The sequence below is a fragment of the Hippoglossus hippoglossus genome, chromosome 8, assembly GCF_009819705.1.
Source record: "Hippoglossus hippoglossus isolate fHipHip1 chromosome 8, fHipHip1.pri, whole genome shotgun sequence".
Taxonomy (NCBI): domain Eukaryota; kingdom Metazoa; phylum Chordata; class Actinopteri; order Pleuronectiformes; family Pleuronectidae; genus Hippoglossus; species Hippoglossus hippoglossus.
The window spans coordinates 2,789,162-2,804,720 of NC_047158.1; the positions used below are offsets into that span (position 1 = coordinate 2,789,162).

General features: G+C 41.7%; 2 protein-coding genes and 1 long non-coding RNA gene across 5 annotated transcripts in view; all 3 read right to left on the minus strand.

Annotated features, from left to right (window-relative positions):
- Positions 1 to 4,765: 4,765 nt before the first annotated feature.
- Positions 4,766 to 6,280, minus strand: LOC117765956 (cytosolic phospholipase A2 gamma-like). The gene is made up of 3 exons (XM_034592606.1): positions 6,192 to 6,280; positions 6,014 to 6,097; positions 4,766 to 4,923 (listed from the first exon to the last, which is right to left on the minus strand). The coding sequence occupies exons 1-3, from the start codon at positions 6,274 to 6,276 to the stop codon at positions 4,766 to 4,768; spliced, it is 327 nt and encodes a 108-aa protein (XP_034448497.1). The 5' UTR covers positions 6,277 to 6,280.
- A 1,259-nt stretch (positions 6,281 to 7,539) lies between these two features.
- The window catches only part of LOC117766916 (cytosolic phospholipase A2 zeta-like), a 62,841-nt gene continuing 54,821 nt past the window's right edge, over positions 7,540 to 15,559 (minus strand). For 2 of the 3 annotated variants that reach the window (XM_034594361.1, XM_034594362.1), the window contains 4 exons: positions 8,847 to 8,989; positions 8,417 to 8,603; positions 8,196 to 8,301; positions 7,549 to 7,813 (listed from right to left, as the gene is read on the minus strand). In XM_034594361.1, coding sequence (XP_034450252.1) covers positions 7,620 to 7,813; positions 8,196 to 8,301; positions 8,417 to 8,603; positions 8,847 to 8,989 — 630 coding nt within the window. In that variant the 3' untranslated portion in view covers positions 7,549 to 7,619. Of the gene's footprint in view, positions 7,814 to 8,195; positions 8,302 to 8,416; positions 8,604 to 8,846; positions 8,990 to 15,559 lie in introns of all 3 variants that reach the window. The other variant, XM_034594364.1, reaches the window with a different exon arrangement.
- LOC117766939 lies at positions 9,294 to 10,807 on the minus strand. Its single transcript, XR_004614787.1, has 3 exons — positions 10,508 to 10,807; positions 10,375 to 10,427; positions 9,294 to 9,385 (listed from the first exon to the last, which is right to left on the minus strand). It is a non-coding gene; the product is annotated as an uncharacterized LOC117766939 (long non-coding RNA).

Genomic DNA, 15,559 nt, shown 5'->3' on the forward strand with positions numbered 1-15,559 from the left:
GCCGGGTTTACACCGGAGGCAGCGCAGCGCCGTTCTCAAGCGCGCAGCCGCCTGGCTGTTCACACGGGACGTGCATTTCTCCGCGCTGGTCAGCCCCATAGACTGTATATATAAGGTCAGCCCGCGATTCTGCTTTCTCCGCTTGTTGTTGTACCCGTTGAATGTCGGGGTTCGGGGGTAAATGATGGTCTTCATAGCCCCCCCCAACCCTCTCTTTCTCTCTCTGTCTGTCTGCTTGTGTGCTTGTAGTGGATGGGCAGAGGGGGACATTTAATTATGTGATTGGGAAAATTAAAACTCCAGGACAACAGAAGGGGAATACAAAGTATGGGATGCATATTTGATAATTTATATCATATAAAATATGTAATTTATATCGTTTAAAATCATGGGGGGAGAGGGGGAGGGGGGAGCTGGCTCATTAGCATTTAAAGGAACAGGCACTCAAAACAGGTCACTCTGTGGAGGGCTGTTTTATACAGGGTAAAAAGGAGCTGTTTTAAATGATCCTTGTGGTATTTTGACCAAAGTATGTTACAGACATTTCATTAAGACCCCAAGGAACCATATCAACTTGTGGTAAAATGGGCATGCTATGTCCCCTTTAATGTCAGTTGAGGACTTTTGGTTTATTTTGAGAAATCTTCTGTTTGGACCTTTTGGAATCTTATAGTATTTGGACTTACAATTCAGGGGCTGCATCCTTTGGCGTCTACAAATTAATGATTGCGTCAAAGTGGTGCAACTAGGCTGTCCCATTTTGGAGGCTCCTTCAAATGCGGCCTTTCATCAGCAAGAAACAAAGGCTCCAATGGGCGGATCCTTCGCTGGCCCAGCCTAGCCCAGGATTCATTGAGCATGTAGAAATGTCAACTTTTTAACATTTAAATTTAACTTAACTTATTTAAACATACAATTTGTGTAAGGTGATACCATTTGGAATCAGAATTTTGTTTTTGATATTGTGGGTATACTATTGTGGGTTTGATGTATACTGTGTATGCAGGTGCAGAGCAAGGTGAAGCTTATTGGTGAGTTCTCATTACGAGCCATATATAGCTAATATGGTTGTTATTAGTTAAGCCCATGTTTTAAAACAATGCTCCTGGCTGATGTGTATAGGCGCACACACACACACACACACACACACACACACACACAAACATGCACACTCTTTACATTACCTCAAACATGTTTCCAGCGCTGTACTCCGGTACAATAATGAGGTCAATGTCTCTCTTCTCTCCCAGAAAAGGAGGGTAGGCAACATTGATCAGCAGCCCGGCATCGACCAGGTGGATTATTTCTTTGGCGCCAAAGCAAGGTGGAGCATCTGACCAGCAAAATCATTTTTTAACCATCATTTAACTGTTAAATCACTATTTAAAGCAAATCTTTTATATATTTATTTATTTACTTGTATACTTACCATTTTGTCTTTATTGTATTGGACCATTATAAGACAATCAATGCCAATGTTCACTTACTGTATTTGTTTCTTTACTTTTTTATTCATAACTATGTAACTAGCATCGACTGTATATAAAGATGAACGACACAACTGCTCCCCCAGGATTCAGTCTCCCAGGGGCCATCAAAAACCAGAGCAAGGAACTCAGTCTCCCAGAGGGCATCAACTTCACACAGAGGGGTGAAAACCCCCCCCAGGGACACAGGTTTCAACTCCCATTGGTCACTCTGGACCCCATGACCTGTGAGGTCACCGGGCCAATATAAGGCCTGTTATCCAACTCTTCTCCCTCTTTCTACACTCCCTCTACAGAGAGAAGGCTGTCGAGCCTCTTCCTGCCTCTTCCTATGATCCTTCCACAGGAGGGAAGGCTGTCGAGCTTCTTCTCCAGCTCACATCTTCTCTTCCCATCCAACTCTTCGAGAGGAGCACAAAGGTGCAGCTTCCAGCTCATCTCACCAAGGAAACCTCCTCGCCCTCCAAGCTCTACCAACGTCCTAGCAGCGATGCGATGTCCTGCAGAAAAACTTCAACCAGCAACTGAGCTACACAGCTCAACAGAAACCAGCAAGACGACACAAAACTTCAAACTGCACAGCAACTTCCTTTTTCCCCTTTCCACGGACTGGTAACACAACCGGGCTTAATAATTATACTAGGCTAAGCAAGACTGTTTATTCGATTCTGTGTGATGTTTATAAGTTTGATTTGTGGTGTTGTGATATTTTGGGTACAAGTTATTGAGAAAGTAATGTTAGTCTGTTATACTCTGCACAGTCTTTCGTTGCATCCAATCTAGTAACTTTCTCTAACTTGGCACACACGCATAACTCTTCACCTCATTATCTCTACAGGTCGTAAACATTCCAATAGGGGGGGACGGGTGTTATCTCTTTGGCCAGCCACCATTTTGAAAGCACACAGACACACAGACACACACACATGTATACACACATACCTATCTTTGTTTAGCAATTAGACCGTTAGTAATTTGTGTTTTATACTTTATTATATTCATAATAAATGTTTTCTTTAATAAATGTTTTTCATTAATGTTGCATAAGTGAATTTTGCCAACCTCTACACTGTCAAGAACTCCAAATTTGTAGTTAGTACTTTTATGAGACTTATTCAATAAATTGGCTATCTTTTCCCTTCCTTTGAAGGGTGGTGCCCCGAGGTAACTTTAATCAATTAAAGGTATTATTTAATATTAATAATAAAATATTAATATTTAATATTTTATTTTGATAACCAAATTTATTGAATGCCGAAAGGCACACCATTTCATGGTATCACGTTTGATGCATTATGGCACAACAAAAGTGTCAACTTTTTAACATTTAAATTTAACTTAACTTATTTAAACATACAATTTGTGTAAGGTGATATCATTTGGAATCAGAATTTTTTGGGGATATTAAAACAATGCCCCTGGCTGATGTGTATAGGCACACACACACACACACACACACACACACACACACACACACACACACACAAACATGCACACTCTTTACATTACCTCAAACATGTTTCCAGCGCTGTACTCCAGTACGATAATGAGGTCAATGTCTCTCTTCTCTCCCAGAAAAGGAGGGTAGGCAACATTGATCAGCAGCCCGGCATCGACCAGGTGGATTATTTCTTCGGCGCCAAGGCAAGGTGGAGCATCTGACCAGCAAAATCATTTTTTAACCATCATTTAACTATTAAATCACTATTTAAAGCAAATCCTTTATATATTTATTTACTTACTTACCATTTTGTCTTTATTGTATTGGACCATTATAAGACAATCAATGCCATTGTTCACTTACTGTATTTGTTTCTTTACTTTTTTATTCATAACTATGTAACTAGCATCGACTATATATAAAGATGAATGACACAACTGCTCCCCCAGGATTCAGTCTCCCAGGGGCCATCAAAAACCAGAGCAAGGAACTCAGTCTCCCAGAGGGCATCAACTTCACACAGAGGGGTGAAAACCCCCCCCAGGGACACAGGTTTCAACTCCCATTGGTCACTCTGGACCCCATGACCTGTGAGGTCACCGGGCCAATATAAGGCCTGTTATCCAACTCTTCTCCCTCTTTCTACACTCCCTCTACAGAGAGAAGGCTGTCGAGCCTCTTCCTGCCTCTTCCTATGATCCTTCCACAGGAGGGAAGGCTGTCGAGCTTCTTCTCCAGCTCACATCTTCTCTTCCCATCCAACTCTTCGAGAGGAGCACAAAGGTGCAGCTTCCAGCTCATCTCACCAAGGAAACCTCCTCGCCCTCCAAGCTCTACCAACGTCCTAGCAGCGATGCGATGTCCTGCAGAAAAACTTCAACCAGCAACTGAGCTACACAGCTCAACAGAAACCAGCAAGACGACACAAAACTTCAAACTGCACAGCAACTTCCTTTTTCCCCTTTCCACGGACTGGTAACACAACCGGGCTTAATAATTATACTAGGCTAAGCAAGACTGTTTATTCGATTCTGTGTGATGTTTATAAGTTTGATTTGTGGTGTTGTGATATTTTGGGTACAAGTTATTGAGAAAGTAATGTTAGTCTGTTATACTCTGCACAGTCTTTCGTTGCATCCAATCTAGTAACTTTCTCTAACTTGGCACACACGCATAACTCTTCACCTCATTATCTCTACAGGTCGTAAACATTCCAATAGGGGGGGACGGGTGTTATCTCTTTGGCCAGCCACCATTTTGAAAGCACACAGACACACAGACACACACACATGTATACACACATACCTATCTTTGTTTAGCAATTAGACCGTTAGTAATTTGTGTTTTATACTTTATTATATTCATAATAAATGTTTTCTTTAATAAATGTTTTTCATTAATGTTGCATAAGTGAATTTTGCCAACCTCTACACTGTCAAGAACTCCAAATTTGTAGTTAGTACTTTTATGAGACTTATTCAATAAATTGGCTATCTTTTCCCTTCCTTTGAAGGGTGGTGCCCCGAGGTAACTTTAATCAATTAAAGGTATTATTTAATATTAATAATAAAATATTAATATTTAATATTTTATTTTGATAACCAAATTTATTGAATGCCGAAAGGCACACCATTTCATGGTATCACGTTTGATGCATTATGGCACAACAAAAGTGTCAACTTTTTAACATTTAAATTTAACTTAACTTATTTAAACATACAATTTGTGTAAGGTGATATCATTTGGAATCAGAATTTTTTTGGGATATTAAAACAATGCCCCTGGCTGATGTGTATAGGCACACACACATACACACACACACAAACATGCACACTCTTTACATTACCTCAAACATGTTTCCAGCGCTGTACTCCGGTACAATAATGAGGTCAATGTCTCTCTTCTCTCCCAGAAAAGGAGGGTAGGCAACATTGATCAGCAGCCCGGCATCGACCAGGTGGATTATTTCTTTGGCGCCAAGGCAAGGTGGAGCATCTGACCAGCAAAATCATTTTTTAACCATCATTTAACTATTAAATCACTATTTAAAGCAAATCTTTTATATATTTATTTACTTACTTACCATTTTGTCTTTATTGTATTGGACCATTATAAGACAATCAATGCCATTGTTCACTTACTGTATTTGTTTCTTTACTTTTTTATTCATAACTATGTAACTAGCATCGACTGTATATAAAGATGAACGACACAACTGCTCCCAAAAAGTCAAGCCAAAGCATCTCAATTGCCACCTGATGGCTGGCTGTAATATAGGTCATAAACTCTGCCGCCTCCTTGTTAGTGGATGGGACATGGACCAAACTAAAAAGTCAAGCTACGTGTCAAATACATTTTTCTCAATCATGATTTCAGGTTGTTCTAATGAAGTTACACTGATGTTTGTTGGAGTGCAAATTCTTCTGCTAAATTTGGTTATAATTACCCATTGGATGCTATGCAAACAGTGTGAAACTAGGAAAAACAACCAAAAATAAAACAATGCGACTGCATTAGTGCTATAGAGGCCGCGTGTAACTGAACACATCAACAGAATTACAATATTTACATGTGTGTGAGTATGGCATATTGTATATCAAGCAGTCTTTTTCTAATCATAGTCCATTAACAGCTGACACCACGATTACAATCCACCACCACGATGGCAGGGTTGAAATACCGGATATTTTGGATTCATTTCTGAATAGTGGGGCGGAAGTGGAGATGTGTTTTCCTCTTGATTTACAGTCTATGGTCACCAGTAAACGTTTTATACCTCCATGGGAGGGATCATAATGGAAGAGAGGTAACAGTTATTTCCACTTCCAGTAGACACATAGCAACATTAGCATTTAGCTGGAGTCACGTTTCGGGGCACGTCGTCAAATGTAAATTCAATATTTACTCTCTTTAGCTCTGTTTCGTTGTCCACTAACCTCCGCTCCTAAGTGCTGTGCTAGTTTTGTGCAGTGTTTTGTATCTTTTTCACAGAAAACAGCTGATGGAAACCATGGTGTGACAGTGACTGAACTCAAGCATTACTTAACTTCTTTCTTATAGTTGCTGATGAGGTCTGTCTTCTCACCTTTGTGTTGGTAGAGGAAGTTCCTGGTTGTTCCCCACTCCCACTTCATAATCAGGGGAAGGACTTGCTTAGGGATTACAGAGGCTGGGAGAAACACATTGAGAACAAATAGATGCATTAACATCTCATTTCAATCAAGTAAATAAAGTTAGTATATCTACAATACTTTCACACTGACCATTCCCCAATCTTTGGCTCCAGGTGTCTACTACCGCCAGGAGCTCCTGACTCAAATGATGAAAAATCTTTTTTCTTTCCTCCATATTCTTTGACTCACAATGCAGGAAGAATACAATTTACCTTGTCTGGAAAACAGAGAATGTAATGGGCACTCTGCAGTCTTTATTGCATCACACATGATCACAGGCAAAAAACACATAACTGACAAGAAAAATCCGACTTTGACAACATTCCTCTTTGGCTGTCAATGCAGTTTAACAAATGAGCTTACAGATGCCAAAACAACTGGATTTAAAGAGTAAAACTAAGTCATCTGAGCAGGACCATCACCTTCTAGTATTTTCTGCAGCGTGTTCAGCTCAGAAAGAGTGGTAGGATCCTTTGTGGAACTTCTGATCAGGGCCACCAGTTTGTCAAGGGTGTTGTATACACGCAAGTACTCGTCAGCATCTCTGTCTATATGTCATGATTGCATTGAGCCAAACACACACACAAACACACACACAGGGAGAGAACAAGCGTGTAAGACATTCAACTCACACATGTTATAGTGGAGCACGATACTATGACTTCTTGTTTTCCTGCGTGGGTATAGAAATGTGATTGTGATTACCATTCAACCAGGGAAGGATGAGCTCTCTGTTAACCTCGGTAACAGCCATCGCAGAACCCAGAACACCTGCACAATTTCAACACACACAAGTTTGAAAATGACGACTCATAGGCATGCATGACCAACACTCATGCCAATCCATCAATGCAAAAATGCACTTGTTGCACCGTGGGTGATGAGATCCTACATGAACACACATTATTCTGCCAAAGTTTCAGTTTGAGTTGCTTCACGAGAGAATTTCTTTATTTCTGCTTTTCTCTGTGCTCTTCTCATTGGTATTCAGAGGGCGAGGCTTATTTAGAGAATCAAATATTTAACAATGATTGGGTCACTGTCAATCAAATCTGTTGCAGCCTTTATGCGTCAAACTGAATATGATTTCTCTTAAAACTGCGATATTGGTATACAGTCATAAATATTTATTGTTACACAGAGATAATTTGAAGGAACATTTCCAAGATTGTATTATAATTATTTATTTATTAACTTCATTGAGTTCATTAACTCTACTTCCAGTAGTTTTTTTTAACTCAAGGTATATTTTGGTATTTTAATAAATACTTTACTCAATTTTTCCCCTTCTTTCAAATGTATGATTTTGTCATATTTTAAATATATCATCAATATTATTATTATCATGAGATGAATTGCCTCTTAGGGGCAGCAAAACAAACTGAAAACACAAAAGTAACATCAGTGTCACGTTATAAAGTGGATAAGGATAACATGATGGCAAAGAGTTGCCTGCTCATGCATCCAGTAAACACTTTTTTTTTCACCTCAAAATAAAAGCTGCTGCTGAGCTGTAAATTACTGATTGCAGATCCATCCTGCTGTTACCATTCTCACATGCAAACACACACCTTGTAGCTCGATCATGTCCATCTCTGTCTTCTGCTCCTGCAGCTCTCCGCTCTGAAACTTACTGCCCAGGAGAGACGTTTCAACAAAGACACCCAGCTCTGTGAATCCAGCCTCATGAGGACTCACCTCAAACCATTTCCCTACGAAACAGAGAGTGAATTTCACACTTGCTGTTATTCAGTCGGTGATTCACTTAGACCCTGCGGTGACATGTGCATAGAAAAGCTCTGGAAATGGTCAGTATTTATAAAGCACTTTTCTTTTCCACTCAAAATGCTTTACGGTTCAGTTTTACCATTCACGTATTCACACAGACATTCATACACTGCATCTCTGTGCAGCACTCTCTCTATCACACATCACTCACACAGTACTGGGTGTCAGGGGCGATTTGGGGTTCAGTGTCTTGCCCAAGGACACGTCAGCATGCAGAATGAGGAAGACTGGGATCCAATCTCAGACCTTCTGGGTTAGTGGACAACCCGCTCTTTCTCCCAAGCCGCAGCATATGCATGTATATACCTTCTATAGGCCCATCTAAAAGGCAGCCCTTCTCTATGGCGCTGTAGATGGGGTAAGGGTTTGTGGCATTCCTGCTGGCCTCGTCGGAAAGATGCCGCAAGTCCATCTGATGAAAAACAAGATATTTCTCTAAAGGACTGTGTGTACAATCATTGTAACAGGGTGTGTTACCAAACAGGAAGTAAAAGTGCGTGTGTGTGTGTGTGTGTATGGACTGGTACCTGTTTCATGATCCCAACAGAGGTTAACACCCCCCAGATATCAGACAGAGAGAAAAGCTCCTCCTTTGACCTCTTGTCCAACCAGGCCAGAGCCTGCTCCACCTCGACCCCAGGACCTGTCATCGTGGACACTGCTCTGTCCATGTTGCCGCTCCACTGCGGGTCACTGTACAGGGTGGACATGGACCTATCAGAGGAAGACAGACAGGTTAACACATCCAATGAAATCATTATTGAGTATAAAATGGTTTGTTTTTGGTAGTTATCTTCTGTAATTAGGTATTTTTTTAGTAACTCTTCCAGCCCCATATAAATATCATAATATGCCAATTATATCCCATCATCACCTTGACATGTCCCATCATGCATCAGCAGCTGTTCAGCTCTCGTTACACAAACGTGATTATATGTGTGAAACTGTGATTGTTACCACGTTGACCCAGAGACTGCTCCCATGTAAAGCAGAGGGTCCAGCAGACCATCCTTTTCCATTTGAGAGAGGGAACCCATCAGACCCACGGCTGCCCTCTGACCCCCACCTGATGGCAGCAGAGCGATGTGGGGAACCCAGTCCTGGTTGGAGAGATAGTAAATCTGACAGCGGCTAAGCTAATTGCAGAATACTGTAGAGAACGACATTATTTATTCATTAAGTAAACTTCATTGTTTGGGATATTTATGAGGTTACTGTTGGCGTCTGGGTTTCTTAGTGCTATTTAAACTCTAAATTCCTTCAGATATGATCCCAGAATGTTTAATATTGCAATGCAAACATCCTTCCATATCAAATGAGATGTGGAAGTGAAAGGATTGCTGTATTTAGAATTTTCAGTGGTTGTTGGGATGTTCATGCTATTTTCCCTCATTATACCCTTTATGGCTGTTGAGTGACTCCAGAACGATCCTTTTCCTCCTGTCAACATAGTCCTGCTCACCGGCACACAGAGAGGGGGACTGATCGATGGGTTTCTGTGGGGAAAAAAATCAACTCATTTAGACAGCACACTGAATGGAAACTGAGATTGTTCATTAGTCTAATTTCAATTTCAAAGTTGAATTTAAATTTGGGACTCCAGCCCCCCTGCAACCCTCGAATAAGTCTCGAATAGAACTACTCAACTCGTCAACTATCTGTCTAAACTGTCTAAACACTGCAATGTGGGCGCTAAAGCAGCAGTTTGACCAAATTCAGATGCGCGACTATGATCATCAATGGGGAAATATTTTACCAGAGCAGATAAAAGTGTCAACTGCTATAAACAAGGCTGCCCTAGTACAACAACTATATCAACGCTATGCACGCTAGCAGCAGCAAAGTTGGCAAGAAGCGCCAACAGAGTGGACAAGGAAGGCAGACGACAATTGGACAATTCTCTGAATGTCTTATCACCGACCACCAAACGTCCTATCTCTAAAATATGTCTCCCGCAATCAATCGACTAGTTGATCTCTTTTTGGGAATAGCTGACGACAACTAAGATACAGTTGTTGTGAAAGCCTGACCCTCAATGGATAAGTGGTATAGATAATGGATGGATGGATTTAAATTTGAAATGTGCTACCATAATACACTTTACACATTGCAATGTATTTCTTATATATTGAATTAAACTGCTGCTGCAAAATAATATCATGTTTCATCAAAGGATTTTTTTTTACATTTTGAGGGAATTTCCATATTACCTATTTTCATATTTAAAGAAAAACACTAACAACTTACTAACAACTATTGCTGCCATCACAGTCAATAAAAGTTTATGGTCCAGTGCCCAAGCATAAAAGATCATCTTCTGTTTTTTTTTTTTATTTATATTATACCATACAGACAAATACAGATCAGAGTAGCAGCACCTGATCAATGATAGTTTTCTGGTGAGGGACACTAGCTAAACAGTGAACTATTCTAATAATCTTGCTGCTAAATATGCATCTTCAATCCTTTGCCATTCATCTCTCACCACTGAGGCTGCTTCTTTTACCTCCATGTTGTCCGCTGCCTCTGCCAAAGCTCCTGAAATCACAAGCCACAGGACAATCAATGAGACTGATAAGTTTAGCTTTCCAGTCTGCATGTCTGCATGTGAACACAACCTACTCTGCTTAATGAAGTTCTGAAGCTGAATCCACGTTGTGGTGAAAGTTATGCCTCAACTCCTCTGCTGTTCGATTTGTCTGATCAGAAGTGGCAGGGTTTTCTTTCTCCTTTTGAGGAACTGCTTCGGTTACAGACCGTCCACAGAAAGAGGGAGGGAGGGAGAGAGAGGGGGAGTCAGGGTGGGGCAGGTACCAACAACAACAGGCGCTCTCCTGATTCAAGAATATAGAAATGCACCATTAACAGTAAAAACCCTGCATTCTTGTTTCCTCTGGAGTGAAAGCTTCATCGTGTTTGAAAAATGAGAGTTGCTATAATTCTCTGAAAGATTCATGAGGAGAGAAGAGCCAAGGGTATGGAGGGTTTTAAGGGCCCAAACAAAAAATATAAATACATAAATAATTATATAAATACATAAATATATACAAAATTATATAATTAAATGCCTAAATAAATGCCGAAATGTGTATTTATTTATTTAGATATTTCCAATTTTCTTTTTTTTATTATTTACTGATACTTTTTATTTACTTATTTATACTTTTATTTATCCATAGCATTACTTGCTGGACAGAAGATAATTAAACTGTCAACTTCAGTCATCAAAAGTCCGGGGGGCGGGTTAAAGCTTCGGATTGGTTGTTGAACTTGAATGTACTGCTTTTACCAAATTCAAGATGGCAGCGCACATCTGGTTGCTAACCACCAATCAAATTGAAGAAGAAGAAGAAGAAGAAGAAGAAGAAGAAGAAGAAGAAGGCGCCCATGGATCGGATTGCGTGCTACAATAGTAGAAATGTTTGCTGTAGCTGAACAAATGGAGGCAAATGCCAATTCATATGCCTTTTTACATGTGATTGAGGGCATTTGCTGAGCAAATAGGAATGATATCAGCCCTGAGTGACACCGAAATTATTATGAATCTATTCATTGAGCATATTATAAAATGATTTATGTATTTATTCATGATGTGTAATGCTCATTTCGTCCAGTAGAGGTCAGGAGCAGGCTTTTAACTTTTAGTCCAGTTTAAGACAGCGAGCTACTTTAAATCCGGTGTCACACCCAGTCCTACAGCCAGTATTTGAGTCCAAGTCTCCCCTAAACACATCCTTGACCCCTTGGGAAAGATATGTAAAAGGTATCACTTGGACAGTAGTAGACACATGAAGATCTACATGCTGTTTCAAAACTTCACATCACCAACCACCTGGTGTCAAATACTGAATATATTATTTATTTATGAAACTAAAAACTAGAAACTAAAACTGCTGCAATTTGAAAAGCTGCACATTTCATTACAGAGAGCGCAATCTCTGTTTCATCAATATTGGCTACAAGGCTCAAGATTGGTTTGCACCTGCTATTCATAAATCCAGTGCTAAGTTTGTGTATAATGAGCTTCCTGCATTTTAGAAACTTAACTATTTTCCATGTAGTGATTCACTAAATTAAGTTGCAGCATTTAATGATAATCATTTCTAATAAAAGTTCAGTGATGTAATCAGCTTATAGGAAAAGGACAAAATGAAAAATGACAGTTTTAAGTTGTAAATATTTATACTAATCACACCAGACAAATCTTTGTAAATGTAGGTATGAATCTTTTATTGTTAATATATGTGTATACATGGACCAAATTGAGTCTTGTACGTTTTGTGTTTTGAATTAGAAAGAAAATATTCTGGGAAGCATAACATAATCAAGTTTATTTTGTCATTTAGGTAAATGTTATTAGCTAAATATTTGGTAGTTTGATTTAAATTGTGATGTTTTCCTGAATGTCATTTCACAGATGTTAACATCATTATTATTAATAAAATGCATTGGACCATACATTACCTTTTCAGTCTAAAACGAGCTAACGTCGGTTTTGTCTGGTTCACTCACACAAAGCAATTACTGCATCTATTAATTATGTTGGTGTGTTACAACCCATTTTACCCAGATTATTTGTGTGTGTGTGTGCGAGTGTGTGTGCGTGTGTGTGTTAAGGTGCTGATTGAAGGCAGGTGTGTTTGAGTGCGCCTCCACTCTGTGCATGTATGATTCAACCTAATATGTGAACATTGTTGCTGCTCTCTTCATTTTGCTGTGTGTCTTTGTTTTGCAGCCCAGGTTCTGATCCATGCGCCGCTGTCTAAAGGCAGAGTTGGGCTTCCTTAGCAAAGCACAAAGCAAGAGAGGATATGAGAATACCATCAATTCATGTCTTTGTACTAATCATATAGGTTGAAGAATCCCAATCAAAATCAAGGCCCATGCTGTGAGGTCAGGGTTGGAGGAGGGATTCACCTGTCTGTGCACAGGGGGGGAGTTTTAAAGGGAGGTTCTCTAACATCTGAGTGTATCCAAAACCATTTGTTTGAGACCATGCGGCCATGCACCACTCCTAAAAGTCCCTTACATTTGGTGGTGATGTATCTGTGAGAAATGTGTGTTCCTGGTGAAGACTTTGGCTGCTTTGTTGACGTTGAAGTGGATGAATCATTTATAAATATATATATAATAAATATCTTCCATCCATCCTCCTAGCGTGACTCTATACATGGTTAAATGGCTCATGGATCCATTTGGGTTTGACTGTGCACACCAGGAGATCTGGGATCCAGTTTACAAATGTTCTAGTCTTTTGCACATTATCTTAATGAGCAACACAGACAGGACCAAATGTCTCATGCACATGTCAGTGTCTCAGTCAGTCACAGGTCAGCACCAATTAACTCTGACTCAGTTCCATGGTGGAGGGCAGTTCTTGTGTCTTCATGTGACGCACCATGCTCAGTGACCTCGTTGAAAAGCTGGAGGCTGTAAACGCACACACTCCTAATGTGTTTCCTCATCTAAACATCTCTCCTCCCCCACACTGTCTCCTTGTATCAGCTGTTTTCCGTTGGATTTAACCCATGTTTTAATCTCCAGCCTCCATTTCTCACATTCATTTCAATGCTGCTCTGAGCACTGGTCCGCCTCGCACACATTTTTGTATTTTTTAATACCAGCATTTTATTTTTTGCCCTGTACGTTCATTTGACCTTCAAAAACATTTCAATTTGAGTATAGAACTTCTAATAGCAAGAAAAGTAACTGAACTGTTAAGGTACTGATTTTAGTTGGACCCCAAAGCAGAGACTGGAATACCAGATCGGAATGAAGGCAGAGTTTATTTTTCAACAAGGCAGAGAAAAGCAGGCTGTGGAGGCAGGCAGCTGGCTAGCTGGAACACTCCACGGGATGGCACGGACACAGAACACCAGGAAAGGGAAAAACACTGCACGGAAAACAAAACGCTGGCGAGCAGCAAGGCACACAGGAGGTCTGGGCAACACGGAGGAAAACACACAGGTTAGTCACCTTAAACAAAAGAGCACAGAGAGATAACAAGCAAACGCACTACCGACCAAGACGGAATTATCTGGCAGCGTAGTGGAGTCAAGACCAGGCTTTTATGGAGAGGTTGATGAATGAGTGAGAGCAGGTGTGCCTTGTCTGCTGCATCGGGGAAACCAGCCACACCCCCTGCCACACACACGACCTGCAGGGGAAGAACAGAAAGGGGAGGGGGAGAGAGAACACAGAAATACAACCAAACCAAAATAAACACAGAATCATCACAGTACCCCCCCCCCTCAAGGGACGCCTCCTGGCAGCCTACCAGGCTTGTCCGGGTACTGAGCAGAAAAGTCTCTGAGGATTACAGGGTCCAAGATGAGGGAGCGAGAAATCCATGATCGCTCCTCCGGACCATACCCCTCCCAATCCACCAAGTACTGGAAGCCCCGGCCTCGCCGACGTACATCCAATAACTGCCTGACAGTAAATGCAGGGTGATTGTCAATGATCCGGGTGGGTGGAGGGGGCTCAGCTGGAGGGCTTAGAGGGCTAGTGGAAACTGGTTTGAGGAGTGACACATGGAAAGCAGGGTGGACATTCAAAGAGGGGGGAAGCTTAAGCTTCCCCACACAGGGATTAATAATGCGTTCAATTTCATATGGGCCAATATACCTGGGTGTCAGCTTCCGGGATTCAGTTTGGAGTGGTAGGTCATGGGAGGATAGCCAGACCCTTTGGCCGGGCTGGTAATCCGGGGCTGGGGTGCGATGGCGGTCTGCCACTCTCTGGTTGCGAGCAGCGGTGCGGGTGAGAGCTGCCTGGGCTTCACGCCAGACTCGACGGGCACGCTGGAGATGCCCCTGAACAGAGGGGACTGCCACGTCTGTCTCCTGGGCTGGGAAGAGTGGGGGTTGAAAACGATTAGAGGCCATGAACGGGGACATACCTGTGGCGGAGCAGACCAGGGAGTTGTGGGCATATTCTACCCAGGGGAGGTGGGTGTACCAGGAAGCCGGGTGACGAGAGGTAACACAACGAAGGGCCGCCCTCAGGTCCTGATTGGCCCGTTCTGTCTGGCCGTTAGTTTGAGGGATGTAAACAGTGAGAATGACAGAACAGGCTTCAATTGGTAATAGAGGAGGTAGACCAGTCTATGTGTGGATTGTGAAGTTTAAGCCAAGGGAGACCTAGCACTAGCGGAGAAATAGGTGATGGAATAATGTAGAGTGATATAGTCTCGTGATGGTTACCAGAAAGTAGTAGTGACACTGGGACAGTACGGTGAGTGACACGGGCAAGAAGCCTCCCATCGAGTGCAAACACATCCTTGGGTTCAGGAAGGGGCTCAGAGGGTAGCTTAGACTGTGTAGTGAGTCAATGAAATTATCATCCGCACCGGAGTCTACTAGGACTAGAAGAGGCAGAGACACTTGTGACCACGAGACAGTACCTTTAAGTAGAATGCGGGGAGGAGACGAAACAACAGATGAATGGCTCACCAGCGCTCCTCCTGTGGCTGAAGAGCCCGCTCTTTTGGCAAAGCAGGACAGTGGGCTACCAGATGGCCGTCCTGGCCACAGTATATGCAGAGCCTCTGGAGGTGACGACGTTGAGTAGGGGTGAGCCTCATCCTCCCCAGCTGCATTGGTTCCTCGGAGCAGAGGGTGAAGAGGCTGCCTGCGGAGGGACCCTGCAGGAGGAGGATGGTGGAAGAG

Excerpts from the sequence above, each read along its gene's own strand:
- LOC117765956 (XM_034592606.1), bottom strand. The coding sequence starts at position 6,276 with ATGGAGGAAAGAAAAAAGATTTTTCATCATTTGAGTCAGGAGCTCCTG. Across the intron at positions 6,098-6,191 it reads GAGCCAAAGATTGGGGAATG|CCTCTGTAATCCCTAAGCAA; the intron begins GTCAGTGTGAAA and ends TGTTTCTCCCAG. Across the intron at positions 4,924-6,013 it reads CTTCCTCTACCAACACAAAG|ATGCTCCACCTTGCCTTGGC; the intron begins GTGAGAAGACAG and ends TTTGCTGGTCAG.